General features: G+C 38.3%; 1 protein-coding gene across 4 annotated transcripts in view; it reads right to left on the reverse strand.

The window, feature by feature from the left end:
- EXOC6B (exocyst complex component 6B) overlaps window positions 1-26,483 on the reverse strand; it is a 651,357-nt gene that overhangs the window by 520,240 nt on the left and 104,634 nt on the right. For all 4 annotated transcript variants that reach the window (XM_004742187.3, XM_004742188.3, XM_004742185.3 and 1 more), the window contains 4 exons: window positions 16,036-16,201; window positions 8,489-8,536; window positions 6,082-6,172; window positions 5,925-5,970 (listed from right to left, as the gene is read on the reverse strand). In XM_004742187.3, coding sequence (XP_004742244.1) covers window positions 5,925-5,970; window positions 6,082-6,172; window positions 8,489-8,536; window positions 16,036-16,167 — 317 coding nt within the window. In that variant the 5' untranslated portion in view covers window positions 16,168-16,201. The remainder of the gene's footprint in view (window positions 1-5,924; window positions 5,971-6,081; window positions 6,173-8,488; window positions 8,537-16,035; window positions 16,202-26,483) is intronic.

Here is a 26,483-nt window from a genome sequence, read left to right on the forward strand (position 1 = left end):
ATAGTACATTAGTAATAAATAACTGGAAATTGAAATTTAAAAATCGAGGGTGCCTGGATGGCTCAGATGGTTAAGCATCTGCCTTGGGCTCAGGTCATGATCCCAGGGTCCTAGGATCAAGCCCCACATCGGGCTCCCTAGGTCAGCAGGGAGTCGGCTTCTCACTCCCCCTCTGCTCTCTCTGCTTGTACTCTCTCAGTCACTCTGCCCAATAAATAAATAAAAATAAAATCTTTCAGGGCGCCTGGGTGGCTCAGTGGGTTAGGCCTCTGCCTTCAGCTCAGGTCATGATCTCAGGGTCCTGGAATCAAGCCCTGAATCAGGCTCTCTGCTCAGCCGGGAGCCTGCTTCTCCCTCTCTCTCTGCCTGCCTCTCTGTCTACTTGTGATCTCTCTCTCTCTCTCTGTTAAATAAATAAATAATATCTTTTTTAAAAAGAAAAGAAATTTAAAAATCGATACCATTTAAAACAAGTATCAATGGGCGCCTGGGTGGCTCAGTGGGTTAAGCCGCTGCCTTCGGCTCAGGTCATGATCTCAGGGTCCTGGGATCGAGTCCCACATCGGGCTCTCTGCTCAGCAGGGAGCCTGTTTCCCTCTCTCTCTCTCTGCCTGCCTCTCCATCTACTTGTGATTTCTCTCTGTCAAATAAATAAATAAAATCTTTAAAAAAAAAATAAAACAAGTATCAAAAAACATTAAATATTTAAAGATAAATATGACAAAAGATACATAAGGCTTATTCACTGAAAACTACAAACATTGCTGAAAAAATTAAAGGAAGAACTAAACAAATGACAACATCCATATCAGTTGGGGGTGGAAGGAGAAAACAGACCAGCATGGCATGCAAAGGACCCAGTGAAGTAAGGAGGATGTCCATATTGAAAGGTAGCCTGGTATGGAATGTCAAAGCCAGTTAGGAATGAGGAGGACATTCAGGCAGAAGCATGCCAGAGTATTACAGCCCAAGTGGAATAAGGAGGATATAATACAGGGGGGAACTTAGTGTATAGTGTTAGCAAGGTAAAGAGTTGCAATGATAGCAATAATAGGTAATCCGTTTCATAAAAGGAACTAACCCAGTAAGTAAATATTTTACAAGTAATGAGGGGTGCCTGAGGGACTCAGTCCACCAAGTATCTGCCTTTGGCTCACGTCATGTTCCCAGGGCCCGGGATCAAGCCCCTCACTGGGCTCCCTGCTCAACGGGAAGTCTGTTTCTCCCTCTTCCTCTGCCTTTCCCACCGTTCATACTCAAATAAATAAATAAATAAGATCTTTAAAAAAAAAGAGTAATGAAAGCCAGGATGCTCAGTAGTAATGAGTACACCAAGCACAGAGATACTGGTTTCTAAATAACATTCTCTACTTAGAGAAATCACTGATTCCAGGACTGCAGCAAGTAAAGTACAAGATAAATCTGAAAAATCTCTCCTTTTGTTAGTAAAAAAGAACAAAAAATTATGAGGACATATGGAAAAAAAAAAAAAAAACACACAGAAGCCAGATTGAAGGGGCCACTCTGGTGCCATTCAGAATAATCTGAACATCAGGGCACCTGGGTGGCTCAGTGGGTTAAGGGGCTGCCTTCGGCTCAGGTCATGATCTCAGGGTCCTGGGATCCAGTCCCGAATCGGGCTCTCTGCTCAGCAGGGAGCCTGCTTCCTCCTCTCTCTCTCTCTCTCTGCCTGCCTCTCTGCCTACTTGTGATCTCTCTGTGTCAAATAGATAATAAGATCTTTAAAAAAAAAAAAGAATAATCTGAACAAAATAAATAATATTTACAAATTATGACTCATCAAATAAAATAAGAATAACTTTGAGTCCATACTGACATAAAAAATTAAAGTGAAAATTTGATGAAAAATGATTAATTTATATAACTATAAAATACCTCCCCAAAGAATTTTTCATTACAAATATAAAAAAGAGCAACTTCACAATGGAAAAGAATCAAAGAGAACATCATCACTAACAGGACAGATCAAATTTATGTGTGACCTGGTAAGACACACTGAGAACCCAGCAACACTTTTGTGATATTCCAGCCAGAGACATACAACATGAATGTAATCATGAGGCAATATCAGACATACCCAAATTGAGGGGCATTCTACATAACTGACCTGTAATCTTCAAAAGTGACAAGGTCATGAGAGTCAAGGAAAGACTGAGGACAGCTCCAGGCTGAAGAAGAATAGAGAGACAGGACCACTAAATGCAACACATGTTTTTAACTGGATTCTTTTGCTGTAAAGAACATGACTGAGACAATTAGCAAAATCTGAACTGGGTATGAGGGTTAGAGGTTAGAGGCTACTAATATATCAATGCTAATTTTTATTCTCTATTGCATTGTGGCTGCAAAGAAGAATGCTTTATTGTAGAAAATGACACCAAAGTATTTGGGGATGACAGGGTATCACATCAGCAACTTACTTTCTAAGGGTTCAGAAAAACACATAGCTAAGTTTTATTTATGAGAATGTTTAAAAATAAAACTTTTTAAAGACCACAAGATAAGTGATGACAAAATTTACAACTACTATATAACAAAAAGTACTAACTTTACAAAGTTAATAGATAAGCCATGCATTGAAAGCAAATATTTGCACGATATTCCTAGTAAGAGGAATCTAATGAATCCTTATAAATGAACAAGAACAACAAACAACCTAAGAAAAAAATGGATAAAATATATAAAAGAAAATCCAAATGTCCAAAAACCAGTATTACTAGTAATTGAAGAAGTGAAATCATAGAACAATTATCTATCATTTCACAACTGTCAGACTGAGACCAAAAAGTCTCACAATACAGATGCTACCTAGAGGTAGAGTAACAGACCTCCACAAAATGCCAGTGGGAGTCTATATTGATAGGCTGGATTCACTTTGGAGAATAATGCCAAGTCGAATACAGGAATGAATGCATGGATATCCTTTCTTTGATCCAGCTGATCTCCTTCTAGGTATAAACCCTAGGCCAGCAGAACTGGCACAATCTGGGAGCTTGGTAGAAAATGAAGAACCCCAGGAATGAGCCCAGACCTCCCAATCCGAAGCTACATTTATTTTTTTAAAGATTTATTTTTATTTGACACAGAGAGGCAGCAAGTGAAAGAACACAAGCAGGGGGAGGCGGAGAGGGAGAAGCAGGCTTCCCGCTGAGCAGGGAGTCTGATGCGATGCAGGGTTGGATCCCAGGACCTTGGGATCACAACCTGAGCTGAAGGCAGACACCTAATGACTGAGCCACCTAGCCTCCCTAGAATCTACATTTAACAAATCCCCATGTAATTTGTATACATAGCAACATTTGAAAAGCACTGTTGTCAAGAAACTTTGAATGTGTGAAGAGAGACATGAACAAGAATATTTACTGAACCTCTGCACAGGAAACAACTGGAAACACATCAAATGTCTTTTACGGTATCAGTGAGAACAGTTATCCTACAGTAACAACAATCCCAAAAGTCTCAGTGTCTTAAAGATTTATAACTTACTCATATTATATACATCCATAACATGTTGGCAGAAAAGTTCTGTTCATTAGAATTACTCAGGGATTCAACCAACATCTTGAAAGTTACCATTTCTCATAACCAAGGGAAAACAGAACTCTGGAGGGACTTGGGCTAGAAATTAACTTCTAAGCCCAAAAGTAATATTCATCACTTCTGTTCACGTCTTATCAGCCATCTTATCAATTCACATTTTATCAGTCACACAGCCCAAGGAAGCCCAGGAAATATAATCCTACTATGAGACAGAAGAAGGTTGAGCTAGAAATAACTGGCGGACAGCACTTATGATAACCACTAGAAATGAGAGCAGAAATGTGAATTATTCACATAATGGACTATTATAAAGGATTAAGGTAAGTGAACTAGTTCTATACACATAAGGAAAATAACCTCTTCACTAGTATGTAAGCCCCATAAGAGTAGATATTTTTGTCTGTATCACCAAGAACAATGCCCAGCATATAGTAAGTACTCCATTCATCTTTGTTGAATGAGTGAATCTCAAAAATACAAGGACTGAGAATCATTCATGTAAATGTTTTTATTTTTTTTTTTAAGATTTTATTTATTTATTTGACAGAGAGAAATCACAAGTAGTTGGAGAGGCAGGCAGAGAGAGAGAGGGAAGCAGGCTCCCTGCTGAGCAGAGAGCCCGATGCGGGACTCGATCCCAGGACCCTGAGATCATGACCTAAGCCGAAGGCAGCAGCTTGACCCACTGAACCACCCAGGCGCCCCATGTAAATGTTTTTAAAAATACAATACAATATATGATTTGTAGACATTAAAAACATGGACTAGAAAGACACCATATTTATGATACTGGTTTCCTTACAGGAGTAGGGAAAGAAATATAGCTAAGGAAAGGGACTTAAGTTTTATCTGTAATTTTTTTTAAAAATGTCTATCTTTACCTCTCTCTGTCCATACATGTTTATCTATTTTCATATATATTTACATATATATGAATCAAAACTGGAGAACTATTAATATCTTAATTCAGAGAACTTGGTACACAGTTGGTTTTTTTTTTTTCACTGTAAACTTCTGTAATTCTAGAATTTCACTAAAAGGTTATCAGGGAAATAATACTATTCATATCTCACTGAACAGAACTTTTCATACTGTCCTACCTATGTTCTTGTATGTGAACATATCCTCTTGGGGAAAAGAAGGGAGTCTAAGAAATTCAAAAAATTTTGATGCTTCATGCTTTAGGCTTTAAAATTCTTGAAAATTTAAACTTTTAGTCACAATATTTCTATTGTTATTTCAATATCACATTTCAATTCTATACTTTTTCCCTCAAAACCTAGGTGAAAATCAACATTCCAGAAAGGTATGTCTTGTTTATCACAGCTTCACACACCCCATCATACTGCAGTACACTCCACGGTAGAGAGGGTGGGATGCTGACTCTAGCTTGGGAAGAAGAGTGAAAGAGTCACTACATTCTTTCCTGCAAAATAAATCCAGAGGAAAACAACACACAGGAGAGTAATCCTCTAAACTTAATCTTGACTTTGCCCCGTGATGATTAACTTTATGTGTCAACTTAGCTAGGTCATGGTACTCAAATATTTGGTCAATTATTATTCTGGATATTTCTATGAAGGTGTTTTTTTAGATGAAACTCTTGACCCTTAATCAGTAGACTAGAGTGAGTAAGATTACTCTCCATAACTGAGGGGGGCTTCACTTAATCAGTTGAAGACCTTAACAGAAAAAGACTGACTCCTCCAGGAAGAAGGAATTCTCCCAGCACACCATCTTCAAACTCAGGGTACAATATTTATTCTTCTCTGACACCTATCCTACCACCTTATTCTGCAGATTTGGGACTTGCCAGCCCCTGTAACCATGTGAACCGATTCCCCAAGATCAATAAACCAGTAATCTCTCTCACGCGCACGCGCATGCTCTCGCGCTCTCTCTCTCTCTCTCTCTATATACACACACACACACACACACACACAAACACACACACTCTACTGATTCTGTTTCAGTGAAGAACCCAGACTAATTCATCCCTATATCAGAACCAGTAACTATTTTTTTTACTACAATACTAAACCAAAGCATGTTACTCAAATCAACTATCACTAAAAGTTATGTTTTACCCCTGAAAGATCAGGTCTTCTAAAAACCAAACTACGAGTAGTGGGTTTGTTGTTTTTTTTTTTTTTAATTAAACATAATACATGACAAAATATATTAGCATACCATACTAGCATGTAAATAAGTCTCAGGATGAATCAGCAGATATATAAAAGGGTAGAGAAGATATTATATGGACTTAATTATTTCATGATAGGTTATGCTAAATATGGACCTTAAAACTATCCTAATTAACAGAAATTCAAGATAAGATGTTCAATTAAAAAAAAAAATCTTACCTTTTAGTTTTCATCTGATCCCTCAGTTTGCTATACATCTCCAGGACTTGAAAGAAAAGGGAAAAGAGAGCACACAAGCATTATTTAGAGAAAGTGAGAAACTTACTAAAGCTAAAGGAACTGCATCAAGAACTCTAATCCATTTCCAGTTCCTCACCTGGAAGACACAGCATTAACTTATCAACAGTGGCTGAAATATTTCTCTGTTGTAGTCGACACTGCTTCAGCTCTTCCATTGCTATTACCAGCTTGGCAAGAGGAAAAAAAAACAAATTATGCCAGTAGCTGTAAATAAAAAGCTTTCAGTCACATTTTTCCACCCTGTGTTCAATTCATCAGAAAATCCCAGACAGTTTCATAGAAAGACCTGCCAACTGAACTAAGAAACTGCCCTTCTCAACTAGTAAAACATTCCTGTGTGGTTGCCCATTTTCTCCCCAAGATACATACTATATTGGAAAAGGCTAGCTGAAATGAAATCCTCAAATCCAGGAGCTATTCAGAAGAAAAGAAAAAATTTGCAGATTCTCTCCAAACTTTACTCTGACTCTTCAACATTTATGGTTTCATCAAATCTTCTGAGAAGACCCTATGCTTCTTTCATTAATGCTAGACTCAAGGGAAACGATCCTCCGTATATAGCTTCAGTTGAGTCTTAAAAATTATCTTCAACTAAATCTCTATTTTAACAAATAAACCACACGCTTAGAAGTTATGGCTTTTCCAAGAGTTCCAGTTTAATGAAAATTCATTTTCCTTCCCATAGCTGTTTTAAAGGCTTCCATCTGAAGTTGTACCACAGTATAACTGGAAGAAAATGCATTCCGCATAATTTCAAATATGTGAGACAAACTTTCAAAAAGCAATAATCTACATAAGCCTCTTGTAGTATTCATCCCAAACCTACACTAAACACATTATCTACCGGGATTCCATGAAAAAAGAGCAAAAGAGAACTGCTCTAAGTCACTGATAAAACAATCAAAAGCTAATCTTAAAAATTATTAAAATTAAACATTAAATAATTACTAGTTGATAAAAAAGGTACATGATACAGAGAACAGTAATGGACTGCAAGTCAGAAAACTTGGGTTTTAGTCCCAGCCTTGCCAATTACTATGTAACTGTTAGCAAATCATCTGTTTTAGCTTCCTCACCAATAACCAGTGATAATACCTGACCTGACTCTGTGACAGGCCTGTCAAGAGGATCAAGTGAGAAAAAGGGTATAAAAAATCTTGTAAACTGTGATGGTTTAAACGGTGATTGTATCAATTAATAGAATCACTGATTCACTTTTTTAACAGATATTTATGGAGCACCCACTTTGGGCCAGTCACTGTTTAGGCAGGTAGAGGGAATATGACAATGAATAAAACAAAACTTCCTTATTTCGTGGAGCTTAATTTCTAATGGCAGGGGACAGACAAAAAACAAACATACAACTAAAAATATACAATCGTAGAGCATGATAGGTGCAGTGGAGAAAAATAAAGGAAGAAAAGTAAAAAGAACACACGGGTAAAAGTAAGTCTGCAATTTCAAATAAAAGAACTCATTAAGGAGGGAACATCTGAGCAAAGTCTGAAGTGGGAGAATATTGGTGAAAGAGCATTCCAGACAGAGGGAAGAGCACTGGTTGTATTATGACTACTTACGATTTAATAACATAGTGAAGAGTTGGTGGGAATGCAAATTGGTGCAGCCACTATGGAAAACAGTGTGGAGGGTCCCCAAAAAATTAAAAATAGAGCTACCTTATGACCCAGCAATTGCACTACTGGGCATTTAGCCCAAAGAAACAGATGTAGTGAAAAGAAGGGCCATCTGTACCCCTACGTTCATAGCAGCAAACCACAATCGCCAAACTGCGCAAAGCGCCAGACAAATGGATAAAGAAGATGTGGTCCATATACACAATGGGATATTACTCAGCCATCAGAAAGGATGAATACCCAACTTTTGTATCAACATGGATGGGACTAGAGGAGATTATGCTGAGTGAAATAAGTCAAGCAGAGAAATTCAATTATCATAAAAAATGGTTTCACTTATTTGTGGAACATAAGGAATAGCATGGAGGACATTGGGAGAAGAAAGGGGAAAATGAAGGGGGGCAATTGGAGTGGGAAATGAACCATGAGAGACTATGGACTCTGGGAAACAAACTGAAGGTGTCAGAGGGGAGTGCGATGGGCAAATGGGTCCACCTGGTGATAGGTATTAAGGAGGGCACGGATTGCACGGAGCACTGGGTATTTTACACAAAAATGAATCATGGAACACTACATCAAAAACAAATGATACTGTATAGTGACTACCATAACACAATTTTTTAAAAAAAGGAAAAAAAAAACAGTGAAGAAATCTACAACTTCCCTCACCAAGTTTTCTAGTGGCTATATTCATATAATTCAGAGAAATATTAGGGGAAGCAACAATTAATGTCCAAGATCCTCCAACAAACTCCTGACAGTCTTACAAGCCACTATATCAAGAATGCAGTCATCAAAAGAGAATAACAGGAAACAGAAAAGATTTTTTCAAAAGGTAAATGGTCTTACTTCCTTTCCCTCATGTTGCAGTTTTCTATTAGTATCCGTCACTTGATTCTGTGGAGAAAAGACAATTTAAATTCATAAAAAACAAACATTTAGACAACTGCTATGTAAGATCACATTTAAGTGAAAAGACTAAACTCAGTTACTCAGATAGTTTTGGTTCTCCAACACATCTTGGTTTAATGGCATTCTCTCAGGTCTAAATTATATCAACTTTTCTACTAATGTTTTCTATCGCATGATTTTTGAACAACAAAAAGAAAAATTTAGTGAATGATGTGTTCGGCTTAGAATATTCCAAACTAAGATACAATAGCAACTAAAGATCACACTTTAATTTTGGAAAGAAAGGAGAAAAAAAATGGAAAAAATAACCCAAAGAATCTCACCATCTCCATTATGTGTACAAAGAACAAATTTGTCATAGATACTATTCCTCAACTCACCACTGTATTACTGAAAACCTTGGGTATAAACTGAAGTTTTTAACTCATGCCAAATCTTCCCTATTTATTATCCTAATTTTGGAAAATATTTTATCTTGGGGCACCTGGGTGGCTCAGTTGGTCAAGCATCTGACTTTGGCTCAGGTCATGACCACAGGTTCTGGGATGGAACCCCAACTCAGGCTCCCCCAGCAGGGACCCTGCTTCTCCCTCTCCTACACCCACACCCCTGCTTATTCTCTCTCTCTGTGTCAAATAAATACTAAACTAAATCTTTAAAAATTTTTATTTTAATTTTTTTGGATCATTAATTATTAACAGTTCCTAATATTTCCACTTTCCCATTTTTCTAAATTAATCTCTCCATCAGATACTCAAAATTATGTAAACAAGCCTTAAAATTTATCTAGAGTTTGTAATATAAAGGAACTAGTACAAAGTTTTTTGATATCCGCTTTCAGATACTTGACTGATATAAAAAAATTACGTTACACAGAACAGTAATTTCCTGAGCAGCTCAGATATTATCAAAACATGAGCAATATTGGGACGCCTGGGTGGCTCAGTTGGTTAAGCAGCTGCCTTCGGCTCAGGTCATGATCCCAGCATCCTGGGATTGAGTCCCACAATGGGCTCCTTGCTCGGCAGGGAGCCTGCTTCTCCCTCTGCCTCTGCCTTCCACTCTGTCTGCCTGTGCTCGCTCTCGCTCTCTCTCTGACAAATAAATAAATAAAATCTTTAAAAAAAAAAAAAAAGCATGAGCAATATTAACTTCTAAAGCTTACTTTAATAGAGGCTTTCTACCCTTCCACCAATAATTGCCATTCCTTACACTTTGAAGGCATTCCCTTAGCCCAGTGTTTCCTATTACATCCCTTAGCACACAAAGAAATGCTGGTTAATAGGTACTCTGCACATGCACACAAAGGTGCACACCTGCACGCACACGCGCGCGCACACACACACACACATCCCAAATATGTATGGAATAGTCTACTCAACGGGTTAGTTTATTCAGGACGTCTTTTTTTTTTTTTTCTTAAAGATTTTATTTATTTGACAGACAGAGATCACATGTAGGCAGAGAGGCAGGCAGAGAGAGAGGAGGAAGCAGGCTCTCTGCTGAGCAGAGAGCCCAATGCAGGGCTCAATCCCAGGACTCTGGGATCCTGACCTGAGCCGAAGGCAGAGGTTTTAATCCACTGAGCCACCCAAGCACCCCTATTCAGGACTTCTTGAAGCCTTTAATATTCTACGTGTTCAATACCCAATAAGGGGATATCATGACAATGTTTCCAGACTTTTTTTAACATAATACCCTCTTATTAAGGATCATCTTAAGAAACTAGTTTTTCAAGAACACATGTCTGAAAACTTTGCCCTAAACTACATACTACACCTGGACTACTGTTTTCAGAGCCAATTATCATGTGCACCTCCTTCCACAGATAAAACAAAACCTAACCTTACTTTATAAAGTAACAGAAAGAGAAGAAACCCTCAAATTCCCTCTTTACTATTTATTTAATAGCACAATATGTGAAACACATGGTATTAGACAGCTAACTCAGTATAAAGGAAGAGTGTGACATAGCTCAAATGCTGACCTAAGACAACATCAACAGAAGCACTGTCTAAAGCAGAGGTCAGGAAACTTTTTGCAAAGGTCTAAGTAGATAACCTCTTTTGTGACCATTCCACTCTGCCACTGTAGCAAAAATGCAGCTAGAAACAAACTACAGATGAATGGGCATTGCTGCATTCCAATAAAACTTCACTGATAAAAAACACGAGACAAGCTGAATTTGGCCTGCAAAATATAGGTTGATGATCCTTGGTCTAGAATAAGTGCAATGGTAAGGCTATTAGACCACAGTGTGAGAGTTGCATTCAGATGTCATGTTTCAGGAAGACTACTGACAAACTGAAACACAATTAGATGGGAGTATGTTTGGAGAAGGACCCAAAGCCACACAAATGGAAAATAAAGGATATCTTAGCCCAAAGAAGGAGGAAATATTCATTTGGAGACACTACACTTACTATACCTAGACACTATACACTGTACACCATACCTAAGTAACAGCTCTCCATCAAATATCTAAGCACTATTAGAAGAAAGATGCTGTCTAAAAATAGTGCCTATTACTTAAACTAATAAATGGATGTTACTAGAACACGGGATTAATATCAGCTTACTATAAGAAAAAGCTTTTAAGTAATGTGAATAAAAATGGGGTGGCATGCCTTGAAATAATGTACTGCTATCTCCCCTTTCAGAGTATTTATTCAAGAATAATTAGTTGTTTAGGGGCGCCTGGGTGGCGCTGGGTTAAGCACCTGCCTTCAGCTTACGTCATGATCCCAGAGTCCTGGGATAGAGCCCAGCATCCAGCTCTCTGCTCAGCAGGGATCCTGCTTACCACTCTCTCTACCTGCCTCTCTTCCTACTTGTGATCTCTGTCTGTCAAACAAATTTTAAAAATCTTAAAAAAGAAAAAAGAAGAAGAATCAGTTGTTTAATACTAAACTAGAGAGCTCATAAAATTCAACCTTGCATAAATACTACTAAATTCAAAATCAGTGTCTACTTTATTTACCTTACAAAAGACACCACATCTAATATTTTTTTTCCCTCAAACTCATTGTGAGAACATTTTACATTGCAACCAGTCCAAAAGTATATGGCACGCGTGCATGTGTGTACACACACATACACACACACACACCCGAAACAAACTTCTCAAGAAAGTGTTCATCCTCACTACATGTAATACACTTTATTGCTTTCCATTCTGTTCTGTTCTATCTCTTTCAATTTTTATTAAAAATACTATCACCCAGGGGCGCCTGGGTGGCTCAGTGGGTTGAGGCTCAGGTCATGATCTCGAGGTCCTGAGATTGAGTCCCGCATCGGGCTCTCTGCTCAGCGGGGAGCCTGCTTCCCTCTCTCTCTCTCTGCCTGCCTCTCCATCTACTTGTGATTTCTCTCTGTCAAATAAATAAATAAAATCTTAAAAAAAAAAAAATACTATCACCCACCAATTTGACCTTCTGCAAACAATGGTTCTAAAACACTCCATAGGAGCCTAACAAATGCCTCTAATAAGAAGATAATTACCACTTCATTAGTATTTTAACATAAAAATGAAAAGAAAGTATATTGCCTATCTAGCTTGCTACTTCTCTTGATGCAGAAAATATAAATATGGACAGAGATAATATACATACTATGAATCAAAAGAAATAGCAGGCATCCTAGAGAGTGTAGTTTCTTTTCCTTGTTATGTTAAAATAGTACTGACAGTAGTTAATGTTCAACCTTTTGCATTTTCTAAACTCTTTAATACAGCTCAAGAATCCCTAATTTTCATAGCTTCCTAACCCAGGCTGAATTCCCCCCTCCCAGCCCCCGACCCCCACTCTAGGGTGTGCTGCTAGACTTGATTCCCTCACGTTTCAGAGGAGATGAGCGGGAGCCTGCAGCAAACACCCAGAACCGGTAGTCTCCCTGTCATGCTTTCTCTCAGGGGCAACCTGAGTAATCTGAAGGAATCTGCAACTTGAAACAGATTGGAGGAACGAAGAGCAGAAGAGCACCAACCAGCAAGGGATACCAGCAACTGGTGAGCATTATATGGGCACTGTTCAGTGACAGTACGCCAAGAAGGAACTCTACCACGTGACTACTTCGGTAACCAGAGACAGGACTTTGGGTCGCCTGTCAGGGACAGGGGGCCCAGGGAGCAGAGGGAGAAGTCTGGAATACACACGTCCAAGTAACACAGAAAAGAACAGCTTGAGGGGAGAATGGAAAGCTGGGATGGCTGCGTGAGGACAAACAGCATACACGGCTCCTGGAAGGAGCCCCCTACCTTGGCTTTCAAACATTTCAGATGCTTTTGTCCATCTGAAGCCTCAATTGTCCATTTCAGCACCCCCCAAATTCAGCACTTTTTATTTAAAATATAATCAAATTGTTCATACTTTTTAACACCTTTATACATTAAGAAAACATTTCTAATACTTTCTCATGTAAGATATCCTTCTAAAATAAACCGTAGTTTATTATTCTTTTCAATGAATGTATCATGATCTATTTTACTCATCTTCTACTAAATGACTTTAGGGACATTTTAAAGTTTTACCCATTAGAGGGCAGAGGGAGGAAAAAATGAATAAAATAAAATAAAATAAAATAAAATAAAAGCTTTATACATTAAAAAAATCATATGAATACCCTTACACATGCATCTATAGTCTCAGAATAAGTCTTAGGGCACTGTGGGTGGCTTAGCCAGCCACCATTAAGTTTCAGCTTGGGTCATGATCTCAGTGTTGAGAAATCAAGCCCCACACTGGGCTCTGTGCTCAGTGCAGAGTCTGCTTCAGATTCTCTCTCTCCTCCACTGTTTGCCCCTCCCCAACCCTTGCGGGCATAAAACAAAATAAATAAAATCTTAAAAAAAAAAAAAAAAAAAGAGTAAGTCTTCAAAACAATGTGTAGTTTTAAGTATTCCTAAATAAAATTGCTCTCTTCAAAGGTTGTAACAATCTACACTCCAACCAGGCATACTCTGGTTGACTAGTATCATATCTCTAATCTTAAATATCATTTTTCTCATCTCTATCATTTTATTAGGCAGCATTTTACTGCGCTTCCATTCCTTTAATTTTATAAATTGTAGAGTTCCCTTGTATTTCTTCTTACATACACTGTATATTAATATATATTTGTTTCTTATTAGAATGTTCATATTTTTCCTTTTAATTTATACATATTTTTTTCTATGTTACAGATATTAGTCATTTCGGCAAATGTATCTTTAAATAGTTCTTATTTATTATTTATATTTAATCTTTACCTTATATGTAGAAAAGATTCTTTCATTTTAATGTCATATCTACCAACTTTTTTCTTTCTGGCTTTAGGAATTTTGTTTAGAAATGTATTCCTCACTCCCAAAATCATACAAACATTCATCTGCACTTCCTATCAGTTCCTGGATGGTTTTGCATTTTACACTTATCTGTTTCATTCATCTGAGATTACTGTTGGTATACTGAATGAAAAGCAGGTTAAATTTAATTTCAACTAAAGTAGTTAAGCATTAAACACAGTAATAACAAATCAGAAGAATCATTACTTTGGGAGGAAAGGGTAAAGGGAGCAAGTAAGGATACAAAAGAGAGATTTAATTGTGCTGGCAATAATATACTTCTTAAGAATGTTGGACAGTTGTTGTACAGCTCCATAGACTCTTATGTGGAACCTTGGGACCCACTGTGCTTAGACTTCAGAAATTTGGAGATTTTGTAAAGATGATATGGTACATACGGTATATTACATAACACCCCTACCCAATGGACAATAGGACAGGATCCCGCAATCAAACACATTAATATTTGTGCAGCAAAAGATAAAATTTTACATTAAGTAAAACATATTAAAAAGCTTGAGAGCTTCATGCAGGTTAGGTTTTACAGTCAAATTAGCTCTTTTTTAAGAGTTTATTTATTTATAAATCTTTTTTTTTTTTTAAAGATTTTACTTATTTATTTGACAGAGAGAGATCACAAGTAGGCAGAGAGGCAGGCAGAGAAAGAAAAGGAAGCAGGCTCCCGGCTGAGCAGAGAGCCCGATGCAGGACTCGATCCCAGGACCCTGAAATCATGAGCTGAGCTGAAGGCAGCGGCCTAACCTACTGAGCCACTAAATCTTTTTTTCAAGCTTTTATTTATTTAATAGGGAGAGAGAGAGAGACAGTAAGAGAGGGAACACAAGCAGGAGGAGTGGGAGAGGGAGAAGCAGGCTTCCCACTGGGCAGGGAGCCTGATGCAGGGCTTGATACCAGGACCTTGTGATCATGACCTGAGCCGAAGGCAGAGGCTTAACGACTGAGCCACCCAGATGCGCCAAGAGTTTATTTACTTAATTTAGAGACTGGGAAGGGGGAGAGGGAGAGGGAGAGAGAATCCCAAGCAGACTCTGCTCGGAGCACAGAGCCCAACACAAAGCTCAATCTCACAACTCCAAGATGATGACCTGAGCTGAAATCGAGAGTCAGACCAACTAAGCCACCTCAAATTTGCTTTTAAATCACTGTAGCTTTAACTAACCCACTTTCCCTCTCCATAAAATCAGTTCTTTACTTTTCTTACCAATGTATTCTATTTTTATGAATTTTATACTCACTATCAAGTTCACCCCATGCCCCAGGAAAATTCCTTTGGGATTTTAATCCGAATTCCAATAGGAGAAGGAGGAGGAAGAGGAGAAGAAGAAAAAGAAAGAAGGAGAGAGAGTGGGAGAAAGAAAGAAAGAAAGAAAGAGAAAGAGAAAAAAGCAAAAAGGGGGGGAGGGAAAGGAGTAGGGAAGGTAAAACACGGGACGGAAGGAGGGAGGGAGAAAGGGAGGAAGGAAAGAAGGAGGGAAGGAAGGAAGGAAGGAATTAGAGCCATAAGGACCAGAAAGAAAGAAAAAAGTTGTTATTACTTATAGAGCATAAGAGTGTTTACATAGAAAACTCAAAAGAAGTCCACACAAAACTTATTAGAAATAACAGAAGAGTTTAGTGAAGCTATCAAATTTAAGATCAATAAGAAAAGTCAATTATCTAAGATAAGGGAATGGACCAATACGGCTGGTCTCCTTCCTGAATTCGAATCTGTCATATCAAGAAAGAATTTCCATGCTTTGGTAGAAGATATCCCCCAACTACCACTCATTTGTTTTCCTGTGGCCTTGGTTGCTCTGCTGCAAAGACTTCTACAACCATGTCATGCCCTACAACCCTGTCATCCTACAATGATGCTTTTATCTGGCAAGGAAGTACATGGATGACATGAAGAATCAACTGGGTTTCTATTTGAAATGAACAGTTACTGATTCTGTTGCTGGTTCTAATCCACATGCAGTCATCCAAAATAAAATTTAACTTAGAAGAGTATTCTTTTTAGCTAAAATAATCCCAATTATCTATGTTTTAGTACAAATTCCTTCCTTAGTTTCTTTACTACAAACATACAACTCCCTACTCCTTTAATGCTAATCAAAACCCCAGCACAGAACAGAGAAACAAGTCCCTCTTGGAGCCTTCTTACTTTGAGTTTCTGAGCTTCCCCTCTCACTTTCAGCAGTTCAGTTATCGAGTCCACAAAGCCTTGGTAATGAAAGTTGCACATTTTCTCAATTTCCCGGTCATGATTGCGGATGCGAGTTTCAAGCTTCTCCATGAATCGTCCATGTTCCTCACCATCATAGACAGACCTTTAAAAAAAAAAAAATCGCATGAAGATTACACCAGATTTACTTTTAAGAAAGAGAAACAGAATTACAAACCCAGAAGTGAATTTATTTGGAGATTTCATATTGAAGGTACATTAAGCACAGAATAATCCAATTATATTAACATTGATTCAATTCTAGATGAGTTTTTTTTTTTAGGAAAACAGAAATTTTGCTTCCTATCCATTCAAAAATACTTAAATATTTGACAGTACTCATCACAGAATTATTGTCATAAAATGAAAAGACTGAATTACAACTCCTTTGCAACTTTCTTTCTGAAACTTCCCTAGAAAAACTCACTTTTGTATAAAGCCACTACCCAATCACTCCATAACTATACCCAAGAAGCTGATGCTGCTGGAGAAAAACACAGCTGGGCTGGGTTGACTCTGTTTAGCTATATAAGCACAAATCTACATTGGGCATTCAATAAATATTGCTAGATAATACTATTAAAACTATCCCCCCCCCTACCACCACCACCACAAAATCACTTTGTAACCTCAATAACTATGTGTGAGAACCTTACTTTGTCCTTTCCTCAACTGTCCATCCCCTCTCTCACTCTCACTCTCAGCTGCTGATGTGACGACACATTTCAAACAGAAAGATATTTCTTCTCCCACTAAAATCAACCAACCTTCTTACCTCGGTAACTCCTGTAACAATGGAAAAAGCGTTTCAAGCTCTTATCTGTCAATCTTTCTTGTTGTCTCATGAACTTTATGCCTTCAGTTATTCCCTTTTATCCATCCTCTACAGCATACATTCCCCCAGTCTGCTAAGTCATTCTCATGGGCATATAAACAGGACTTAAAGAAACTGTCCTTACCTACACATTTCCTTCCAGCTAACAATCCTATTTCTCTGCTCCCCTTCCAGCAAACCTTTCTGTGGCTTCCTCACCTCCCAATAGTTAACATTCATCGTGTTCCACCTAATAGCAGCATTTGCTGTAATATGATACACCTTCCTTCTTGAAACAATCTTTTCTCTAGAATTCAGTGATACCACAATAGTGTGGTTTTTATCCTTTCACAGACAAGCCTTCTCAGTCTCCTTTCTGGGCTCCTCCTCCTCTAGTCCCTTTCTAAATATTCCTAAAACAACATATCTTTTCTAACTATGCTCTCTTACCAAGCAACGTCACCTGATGCCATGGCTTTAAAATACCATGTATATAATAATGACTTCCTAATTTACACCTTTTTTTTTTTTAAGATTTTATTTATTTATTTGACAGAGAGAGATCACAGTAGGAGAGAGGAAGGGAAGAGATCACAGAAAGAGAGGAAGGGAAGCAGGCCCCCTGCTGAGCAGAGAGCCCGATGTGGGACTCGATCCCAGGACCCTGAGATCATGACCTGAGCTGAAGGCAGCGGCTTAACCCACTGAGCCACCCAGGCGCCCCTAATTTACACCTTTAAATCAGAGCACTTTGATGAGCACTAGACTCTCAAATATCCAGCTACTATTTAACAATTACAACTGGATTTTTAAAAGCTATCTCAAATTTAAAAATCATCTATCACCAAAATATCTCCACTCCCAAACCTGTTCTTCCCCAAATCTCTCTACCACTCACCAACCTCATCACAACTAAGGGCACTCTCCAGTTTGCCAAGTCAAAATCCAAATGCAAGAATTACTCCTAATCCACCACTTTTCCATCACATACCCCATTCAAACAATTAATAAATCCTAAAACTCAATCACCAAAACATATCTTAATAGTGGACTGCATCTCACCATTTCTACTAAAAACCTAGTCCAAATCTGTATCATTGGCACAAGGTAATAGTTTCCCAAAAGTTTCCACCTCCCCATCTCCCCAGCTCCATGCAGACGCCCTCCACACACCAGTTAAAATGATCTATAAAGATCATTTTATAGGTAATAATTCAGATGTTATCCCTCTGCTTAAATCTTTCTAATGGTTTCTCTTCACCAAAAGAATAAAAATCTCATACCATTACCATAGCTTTTAAGATCCTATACAATCTAGCCTCTGGTATCTCCCCAACCTCATTTATCTCTAGTTCCCACCCACCCTCTGTCCTCTAATGTTCTAGCTACAATTACTTTTTTTTTCAAGTCTCTTCTTCCCTCAAGAATTTTATTTTTGCAGTTCTTATGCTAGTAATATTCATCCTCTGTATCTTCAAACAACTTTCTCATTCTCATCATCCAGGTTTATTGCCTATCTCTCCCCGCAACCCATCCCAATTAGATTATAAGCTCCAGGGCAAGAATTCTGTCTGCCATATTCTCCACGGTACCTCTACAACAGTGCCAGACAGGTGGTAGGCAATAAGTAAACATTTGTTGACTAAATGAGTGACTAAAATTATCTCTAAAACCTCTCTGACATCTGACATTTGTTTAACAAATACACATTTTTCATTACCAACACCTAGGGGTGCTAGAATCATTTGCAGGTACTAGAGATCATGACCCTGATCTTGTATAGTCTCCTCAGCAGATCAGTTCCATTGCCCAAAACTCAGCAGTAACTACAGATAATACATATACAAATTTGGCTTCCAGTAAAAATTCTGATCACTTACTTCAGAAAACCCACAGCAATCTAGATTCATTCTCCTTCTTTTGAAATAATAAGATCTCCAAATACATTATAAACAATACCCACTCTGACAATTAAGACACACTATAGAATAACCAACTGCCTAAAGGAGCTATCTGAAATACAGACGGAGGGAAGAATCTAGCACTGGCATTTCAACTAACCTCAAATAAGCATAAACTTCCCCTTCCAAAGAAAAGGAAAAGGTTTCCCTGTGAAGATACTAATATTCTTTGCCACTTTTAGAAAAGCAATAACCAATGAAAATGTACCAATCTAAATGACATGAGCAGATAGTATTCAATATTAGACAACTCTCAGGTTCCAAATTCAATTATATCTTGACCATACTTCTAAGTAGCATACCTACTTACTTCTACTATATAGAACTTCTCTTCATTTCTCCTTTCCAAAGACCTATATTAATATCACAAAAGATAACACAAATAGAAGAAAATCTCCAAATTAAGAAATTTGTAACATGTTAATAATACCTCCCTAGCAATCTAGTTCCTTGAACTTCCTATTTTAAAAAAATATAAATCAAAGAAAGCAAAGGTGGATTTTAGTTGCCTAACTACATAGCTTTGGTTTTAGCAATGTAACTAACCAGCTACAAATCTTTAAGCAACTCAGTTAATCTCTCTGACCCTCAGCTTTCCCATTTAGAAAATAGGAAACAATCAGTTACAAACTCTCTTAAGTATCAATCCACATCTAAGTGTCTACAATTAACTTCCACTTTCAACTTAAGTCAATAAACTGTAAAATCATACAGATCATACAGAGAGGTGTTAACAGGTAGTAGTTCAAAACATCTTAGTGAATTCTCTCCATCCTTATCACTAGCCCTTAACTATTTCTCCTATCTTAGGGCCTTTAAGATTCTACTATTCTCTTTAATTATAATAATGTTGAATAACATCAAAGGGTTTTAGCAAATCCTTTGAGGATCTTGAGTGTTTAAGAAGTTAGAATAAATGTAAAACCCACATATTTAAAACAAGGGTGTTGGGAATATATGTAACAAACTTGTGTTTCAGGGTTACATATCAAGAAATCCACAATTTCCAGATTTAACGTATATATAGGGAGAAGTACATATATGTACTTGTAAGGGAAACGGATCCATAGTTTTCATCTGGTTATCAAAGAAGTTTAAAAAATCACTGATTTAAAAGTTGTTTTTTTTTTTTTTCAAATTGCCCAGCATAGGTAAGGCAGTATAGATCCCTACTTAACAGCCCAATTTCTACCAGCATTTCAAGTGTATCTCACACTTAGTGCTTACCAACATATCTATTAGAGAACATTAAAAATAACATTCTTTATTTTAAATTCCAGAAAGGTTATACACCTACAGAAGCTAACCTAAGATTCCTTTGTCAACTTTGCACTTGAACAAAAACTAGCTTCCCCACCCCCCAAACCTGGAATAAACGACTTAAACTAGAGAAAGACTGCCATCTAGTGATGACCCATTTCTAACATCCCTTGAAACTCCAACTTGATGTGGCCAAGAGGAACTGCTTAAAGATCTAAAACTTATATTCTGTAATATCTCCTGACCAAAAACTTATAAGTAGTTATTAAATGATACTTTATATAAAGCACCCTAATATTTAATCTTCCATATTTGATACAAGGCAGGATTTTTTTTTTTTTTTTTGAGAGAGAGAGTGCACACACCAGTAGGGGAGTGGGGACAGAGGGAGAGGGACAAGTAGACTCCATGCTGGAACCTGATATAGGGCTGGATCCCACAAACCTGAGATCATAACCTGAACTAATATCAAGAGTCAGACACTGAACTGACTAAGTCACCCAGGCACCCCTCTAACATAGAGCAGGATTTAGAGAAAAACTCTGTTTTCAACATATCTTTGCCACAGGTAAATAAGACTGTCTATGAAATAAACAAACTGTACCACTGATTTCATTATTTGTCATAATCCAAAGAATATTCTAGTACCTGGTAAAAGGTAAACAAGAAGAAATGCTTGAGAATGAACAAGTTTTTATAGCCTAAATTTTGAGTCAATCACATAAATGCTTCCTTGTAGAGTCTAATTTCACACACACACAAAACAAAAAACAACCAAACAAAAACATGCGTGCTCACACACACACACAGAGGTTTCTACAAAAAGCAACATGTTTTACTCTAGTGGCTCTCTGATGCATACTTTCACACATCCCAGCTAGATTTCATGGGCATTTTAAAAGAGAGATTTCAACTTCTAAAATGGTACTTCAGGAATTCTATTCAGCAACTATTTATCATTCCCCAGTAATGAATCATTACAGGACTATATCATTTGCTACAGCCTACATCAGCTCAAATCTGTTTATCCAAAGAGAAAAATAATATTATGAGCATATGTTATCTCATTTAAATCCTATGAACCTTATAAATTAGACAATATTCCCATTTTATAAACGAGGAACCTGAAACCCAAGAAGATGAAGCAACTTGACAAATTCATACAGCTAGAAAGTATCCTCTGTGGTACATCGGTCAATCTCCTTTTCTAGCAAAGAAAACAAAAAACGGCCCATGAACCCCTCAGATGTTAGAGCTGGAAGAGGTCTTGGAGATGGAAAACAAAGCTCTTGTTGTAAAATGGAGGAAACTGAGGCCAAGGAAAGTTAAAATGCCATAGTCAAAATTAGTCAAAATTACATTGCTTGTTACTAATACATCTGGACCTGACTCCCAAAGAAAACACAATTAGGAAAAGCTAGTATCAGACACGAAGCTTAAGTGGTTAAAAAAAAAAAAAAAAAAAAAAAAAAAAGACACAAACACACACACACACTTCTACTTCAGGATGAGTCAGTTGCCCATGGTTATTCCACCCCCCATGCCAGTGACCAGCTAATAGGTGACGCAACCTTTACCAGTGCAAAGTAAGGAGAAGCCTTGAAGTGAAGATCCAAGAAGGGGTTTTCTTTCCTGAAGGACGAAGGAAAAGAAACTGTTTTCCTACTTCACACTTTCCTATACAATGCTTGGGGAGGCAGCAACCATTCCAAGGTGAGAGGAGATACTGCCCACAATCTGAGGGTGACAAGGGGGAAAGATGGAAAACTCGTGGGTCCCTGATGATGAACCAATGCTGAAGCAGTCCCACAGTATGTGAGTTAATAAATTTCCTATTTTGAGGGAAATTTCCAATTTTTAGGAAGTTTCCTATTTCCACTTTCCCTCGATATTCTGCTACTTGGAAAGGAAAGTATCCTAAAAGCACAGTGCTGTTCAGTCTTCAAAGGCAGCAGACAAATCAGAGAAAAGCCAACAGCAAATCAAAGTCTACACAGTGCTAAGGAATCCTGTTCCCAGGACTGCTAGACTGCTAGACTGCTCCTCCCCATTTTCCTTCAAGAGTTAACTCCCATTCATTCTTCAAATCTCAGTTTGCACTTTACTTTTTCTAGGAAAACTACACTAGCTACATAGACTCTGTTGTGTTCCTCTTTTGCTTTTAACACCATCACAGAATTCACAAAGAAACTATTCTGTTGTTGCTGTTGTTGTTGTTTTCTAGATTATTTATTTGTCATAATAAGAGAGAGAGAGCACAAGCAGGTAGGTAAGTGGCAGGCAGAAGGAGAAGCAGACTGCCCACTGACCAAAGGAGCCCAATTTGGGACTCGATCCCAGGACCCTGGGATCATGACCTGAGCCAAAGGCAGACGCTCAACCGACTGACCCACCCAGGCATCCCAAGAAACTGTATTTTGATTGCCCACTCACTTGTCAATTTCTCCTCACTAGAACATTAATATCCTTATGGGCAGAGACTGTGTCTTGCCCATTTTATCTCCAGCTCCTAGCACAGAGCCTGGCACAGAGGAGATCCTTCATGTATGATGAAGATGGGTAAAGAGAAGGAAAGGTAGATGTGGGTTTCTGATTATCTCAAAGACAGATGCAAAGCATCAAAGCTTATCACCTCCAACAATGTTTAGCTGTTGAGATGTTTTTAGAACCAAGGAGAACTTCATGATACAAAGACTGAACATTTTTTTTCTTTTTGTTTTTGATTAATCCAAGAAAAAAAATCCAGAGTTTATTCTGGTCTTTTCTTTCTCATATATATTTTTCTTAACTTCTGTCATGGCTTTAGTCCTGAAACATTTTCTTCTCATTAAGTTCCATAAAAGCATCATTAGTATTTCTGTTTATTCCAAAAGTTAAAAATAAAGTGGAAAAACAGATTTGAGCATGATGTTGAAAGAGAAACTGCAGAAGGTCAAGCGGAGTTTAAGATCCCTTCGTCTTCTTACTTCAGTTTATCTATCACTTTAATTCAGGCCTTACTATGGCAGTTTGGCCGTTCAGAGTCTGTAAAGGTGAAAGCAGATCACTGTATATCTTCATGATCAAGGACAGTGAAAGCATATGCTAGTTAAGGAAGTCTAAGCTGAAGACCATACCCAAGTGTTCCTGTGCTGCCACAGGAGCTCAAATACATTCAAATCCTTCTTTCATCCTGCCGATACCAAGGCTTACAACTGGCTTCACCAAAATAACCCGTACAACCAAAAGTAAGTTGTGATGGAGATCTCCCTCAAGGCAGAAAGGGAACCCCACACTTCTATGATGGCTATTTTCAGAGGGATAAAAACAGGGTGGAGAAGTTTCAACTGGCAGCTAGCCAAAGAGCCTACTAAAAACCAAGTACTGTCTAAACAGCACAGGAAAGTGGAGAAGGGGAACTTGTCACAAAACATCAGTTAAAACAACAACAGTCTTAGAAAATAAACTAATGAGGGCACCTGGGTGGCTCAGAGGGTTAAGCCTCTGCCTTCGGCTCAGGTCATGATCCCAGGGTCCTGCATCGGGCTCTCTGCTCAGCAGGGAACCTGCTTCCTCCCTCTCTCTCTGCAGGCCTCTCTGCCTACTTGTGAAGAAATTCCACATTTAATATTATGGGTCCAATGACAGAGATCATAAAGCTATTAATACAGAGGAAGAAACCAAATAGAAGCAGGCTGTTGGGAACACCGAAATAGTCCCAGGCTCTTTAGGCTTGTTTGGCCTTCATCTCCTCTCACTCTCATGTATACATGCTCAGAAGTGTCACAAATACTTCAATTTTTACTATTTTTACTATTAATTAACCATATTTGGCTCCCAAATCAGTAAAGCCAGGGCATATCCTGTCAAATCCTATAAGCCCAAATATCCAAGCACCATTCATTCTCAAAAACATCTCAAAACTGTGCATGTCAAAAGCTGAAATCATTAGCCTGCCATCCAAGCCTCCAATTCCCTCCTATATTCACCACCTCAGTTGAAAGTACCCAAGTTAGAAATATGTAAGTTAACCTTGACTCCTCACTCCACCTCACGCCTCTCTCCAGCTCATCAATCACCAAGACCAACTAATTCTGATTCCACAATCTCTCTTCCATGCTGTTCTTCCTCCCTATCCTCCCCTGCCACTGGCCTGGCTCATGTCTTACCTCTCTTAATGTCTGTTTCATCCCCCTCCATATTTCCCTAACAATCCTTGTTTGATACTTCTTTCACAGTAATCTTCTTTAATGGAGTATGATTGTGGGGTGGCTCAGTTAGTTAAGCATCAGACACTTGATTTCTACTCAGATCATAATCTCCAGCTTGTGAGATCAAGCCCCATGTCAGGCTCCGTACTGGGTGTGGAGCATGATAAAGATTCTTTCTCCCTCTGCCCCTCCCCACATCTAAAAGAGTAAAATAAAAGAAAAAAGAAAAAAAATGAAATATGATCATGAAACACACACACTCCCCCTTTTAGAATTAAGTCCTGCCTCAGGATCAAGTCAAAGTCCCCAACATAATACATAGGCCCTCTCCAAGTGCAGACTTCTCTGAACACCCTCTGCATTCTCTCTACAACTCCACTTGAATGAAGTTCCCTGAGTGTACTCAGTACTCTCTCTGCCCACAGTCTTCTTACTGTCACTTTAGATGGCAAGCATCCTTCAAGACTCGCTCAAAATTCACTCTGTAAAACCTCCCTCCTTACTACAACTCCCATGACCTGGTATAGAAGCTTCCTTCCTTACCAACTAAGTAGAGCCTAAGAAATTTGGTAAAACGTGAGAGAATTTAAGCTTTGGGGTCAATGCCTCCTGATGGTGAGCACTGGGAGTTCTTTCTCTGAAGATGCATCCTGTAGATTTTACCTTTCTCCTACTTACTGATAGGCTGGCATTAGGCATCTTTTCCTGCAAGAAGCCAATTTCAACTATTCTAAAAATCCACTGCAGCCTGTAACAGCCCAGTTTATCAAGGAAAACACTTAAAAATCTATTTTTAAAAATGAAGAAGCAAAATCCGTTGAAGCACCCAGCACTGTCCCTGGTCAACAATCAATACAGGATAAGCATTAAACCTTAACAGCCACAGCACCCACACTGACCACCTTGCCCTCATTTGGACACCATGTCAATGTAAACTGGCCCTGAATCTATGAAACTATGTGTGGTTTGAGGTAAATTTCACCAGAATTACTATCATCCTGCTTTGCCTTCAAGTTCTTCAACAAATGCCTCATATTATTCTAGAAATGAATGGGCACCACCACTAAGGGCATTCACAGATAGAAAGCTGAGTCAATACTCTTCGATTTGGGGATGTCTATTTGTTCATATTTTTGAGAGGGTACCCCAATACCAAGCACTCTACATCATAATGACTATTTTCCCTACAGGACCTTGTGTTCCTTGAGGGTTTACCCCTGGAACAACGCCTGTACCCCAGGGAGAAGGCACTAGGAAGTGACAAAGGGTCTAAAGCAGTGCCTGAAAAATGTTTCAATGTTTAGGCTTTCTCCAAAGACAAGCACTAGAATAAAAAGTAAACATTCTTACTCAAAAAGTAAGTTCAAGTTCTAGCAGCGCAATAACTTGGACCTTCAGTTAAAATGCAAAAGAGGAAAAGAAGGAACTGGAGGCAGAAAAGAAGGAACTTAGAGAGCTCAAGGAAATCTACTGTAGAAGTGTCTGGGAATAATTTGTTATTTCCCCAGCTCTCCTCTAACCTTCTCTGGAAGCTAGGAGAAAGATGATTAAACAGCAACAAGACTCTGAAGGGAACTGGTGTTTCTGGCCCTTGTTGCCAGCAGAAGGGGGAGGGTGACAGCATCCCTAAGGGCTTTTGGAAAAAATTGCTTCCAGGTGGAAATTTTTTATGGTACTGTGCAGCCTGGAGCCATTTTTTGCTTTCCTTCGTAACTGCTGATGATTAAACCATGGACAATCGGGCTACAACAATGGAAAGAGTTAGATAACTCCCAAACATCATGGTTATATGCTCCAAATTACCAACTGAACTCTCAAAGGAGAGAAAAAATTTGTTGGCAAAGTCTTTTTTTCTTAAAGGAGGAGAGTGGGGTACAGTCTGTTAAAGATTTGTACTTTGGAAAACATAAAAGTAGTCACGAACTCTGTATCATAATAATAAACCTCGATCTCACATCAAGACTAGACACTGTAATGTACAGTCATGGGGACCTGAACAAAGGACAATGCTCAATATCCTGTTATTTAGCCATTTTTCATCATTTCAACCTGGGTTAAGTGTTCTTTTAAACGATTATCATAGGGGTATACAGAGAAATCCCATCACATACCATGTAGGACGGCTAAGACAATTTATACCTGATCGTGGTTCTGAAATAGTCT

This window comes from Mustela putorius, unplaced genomic scaffold (genome assembly GCF_011764305.1).
Source record: "Mustela putorius furo isolate JIRA1106 unplaced genomic scaffold, ASM1176430v1.1 tig00000281_pilon_pilon_pilon, whole genome shotgun sequence".
Lineage (NCBI taxonomy): Eukaryota > Metazoa > Chordata > Mammalia > Carnivora > Mustelidae > Mustela > Mustela putorius.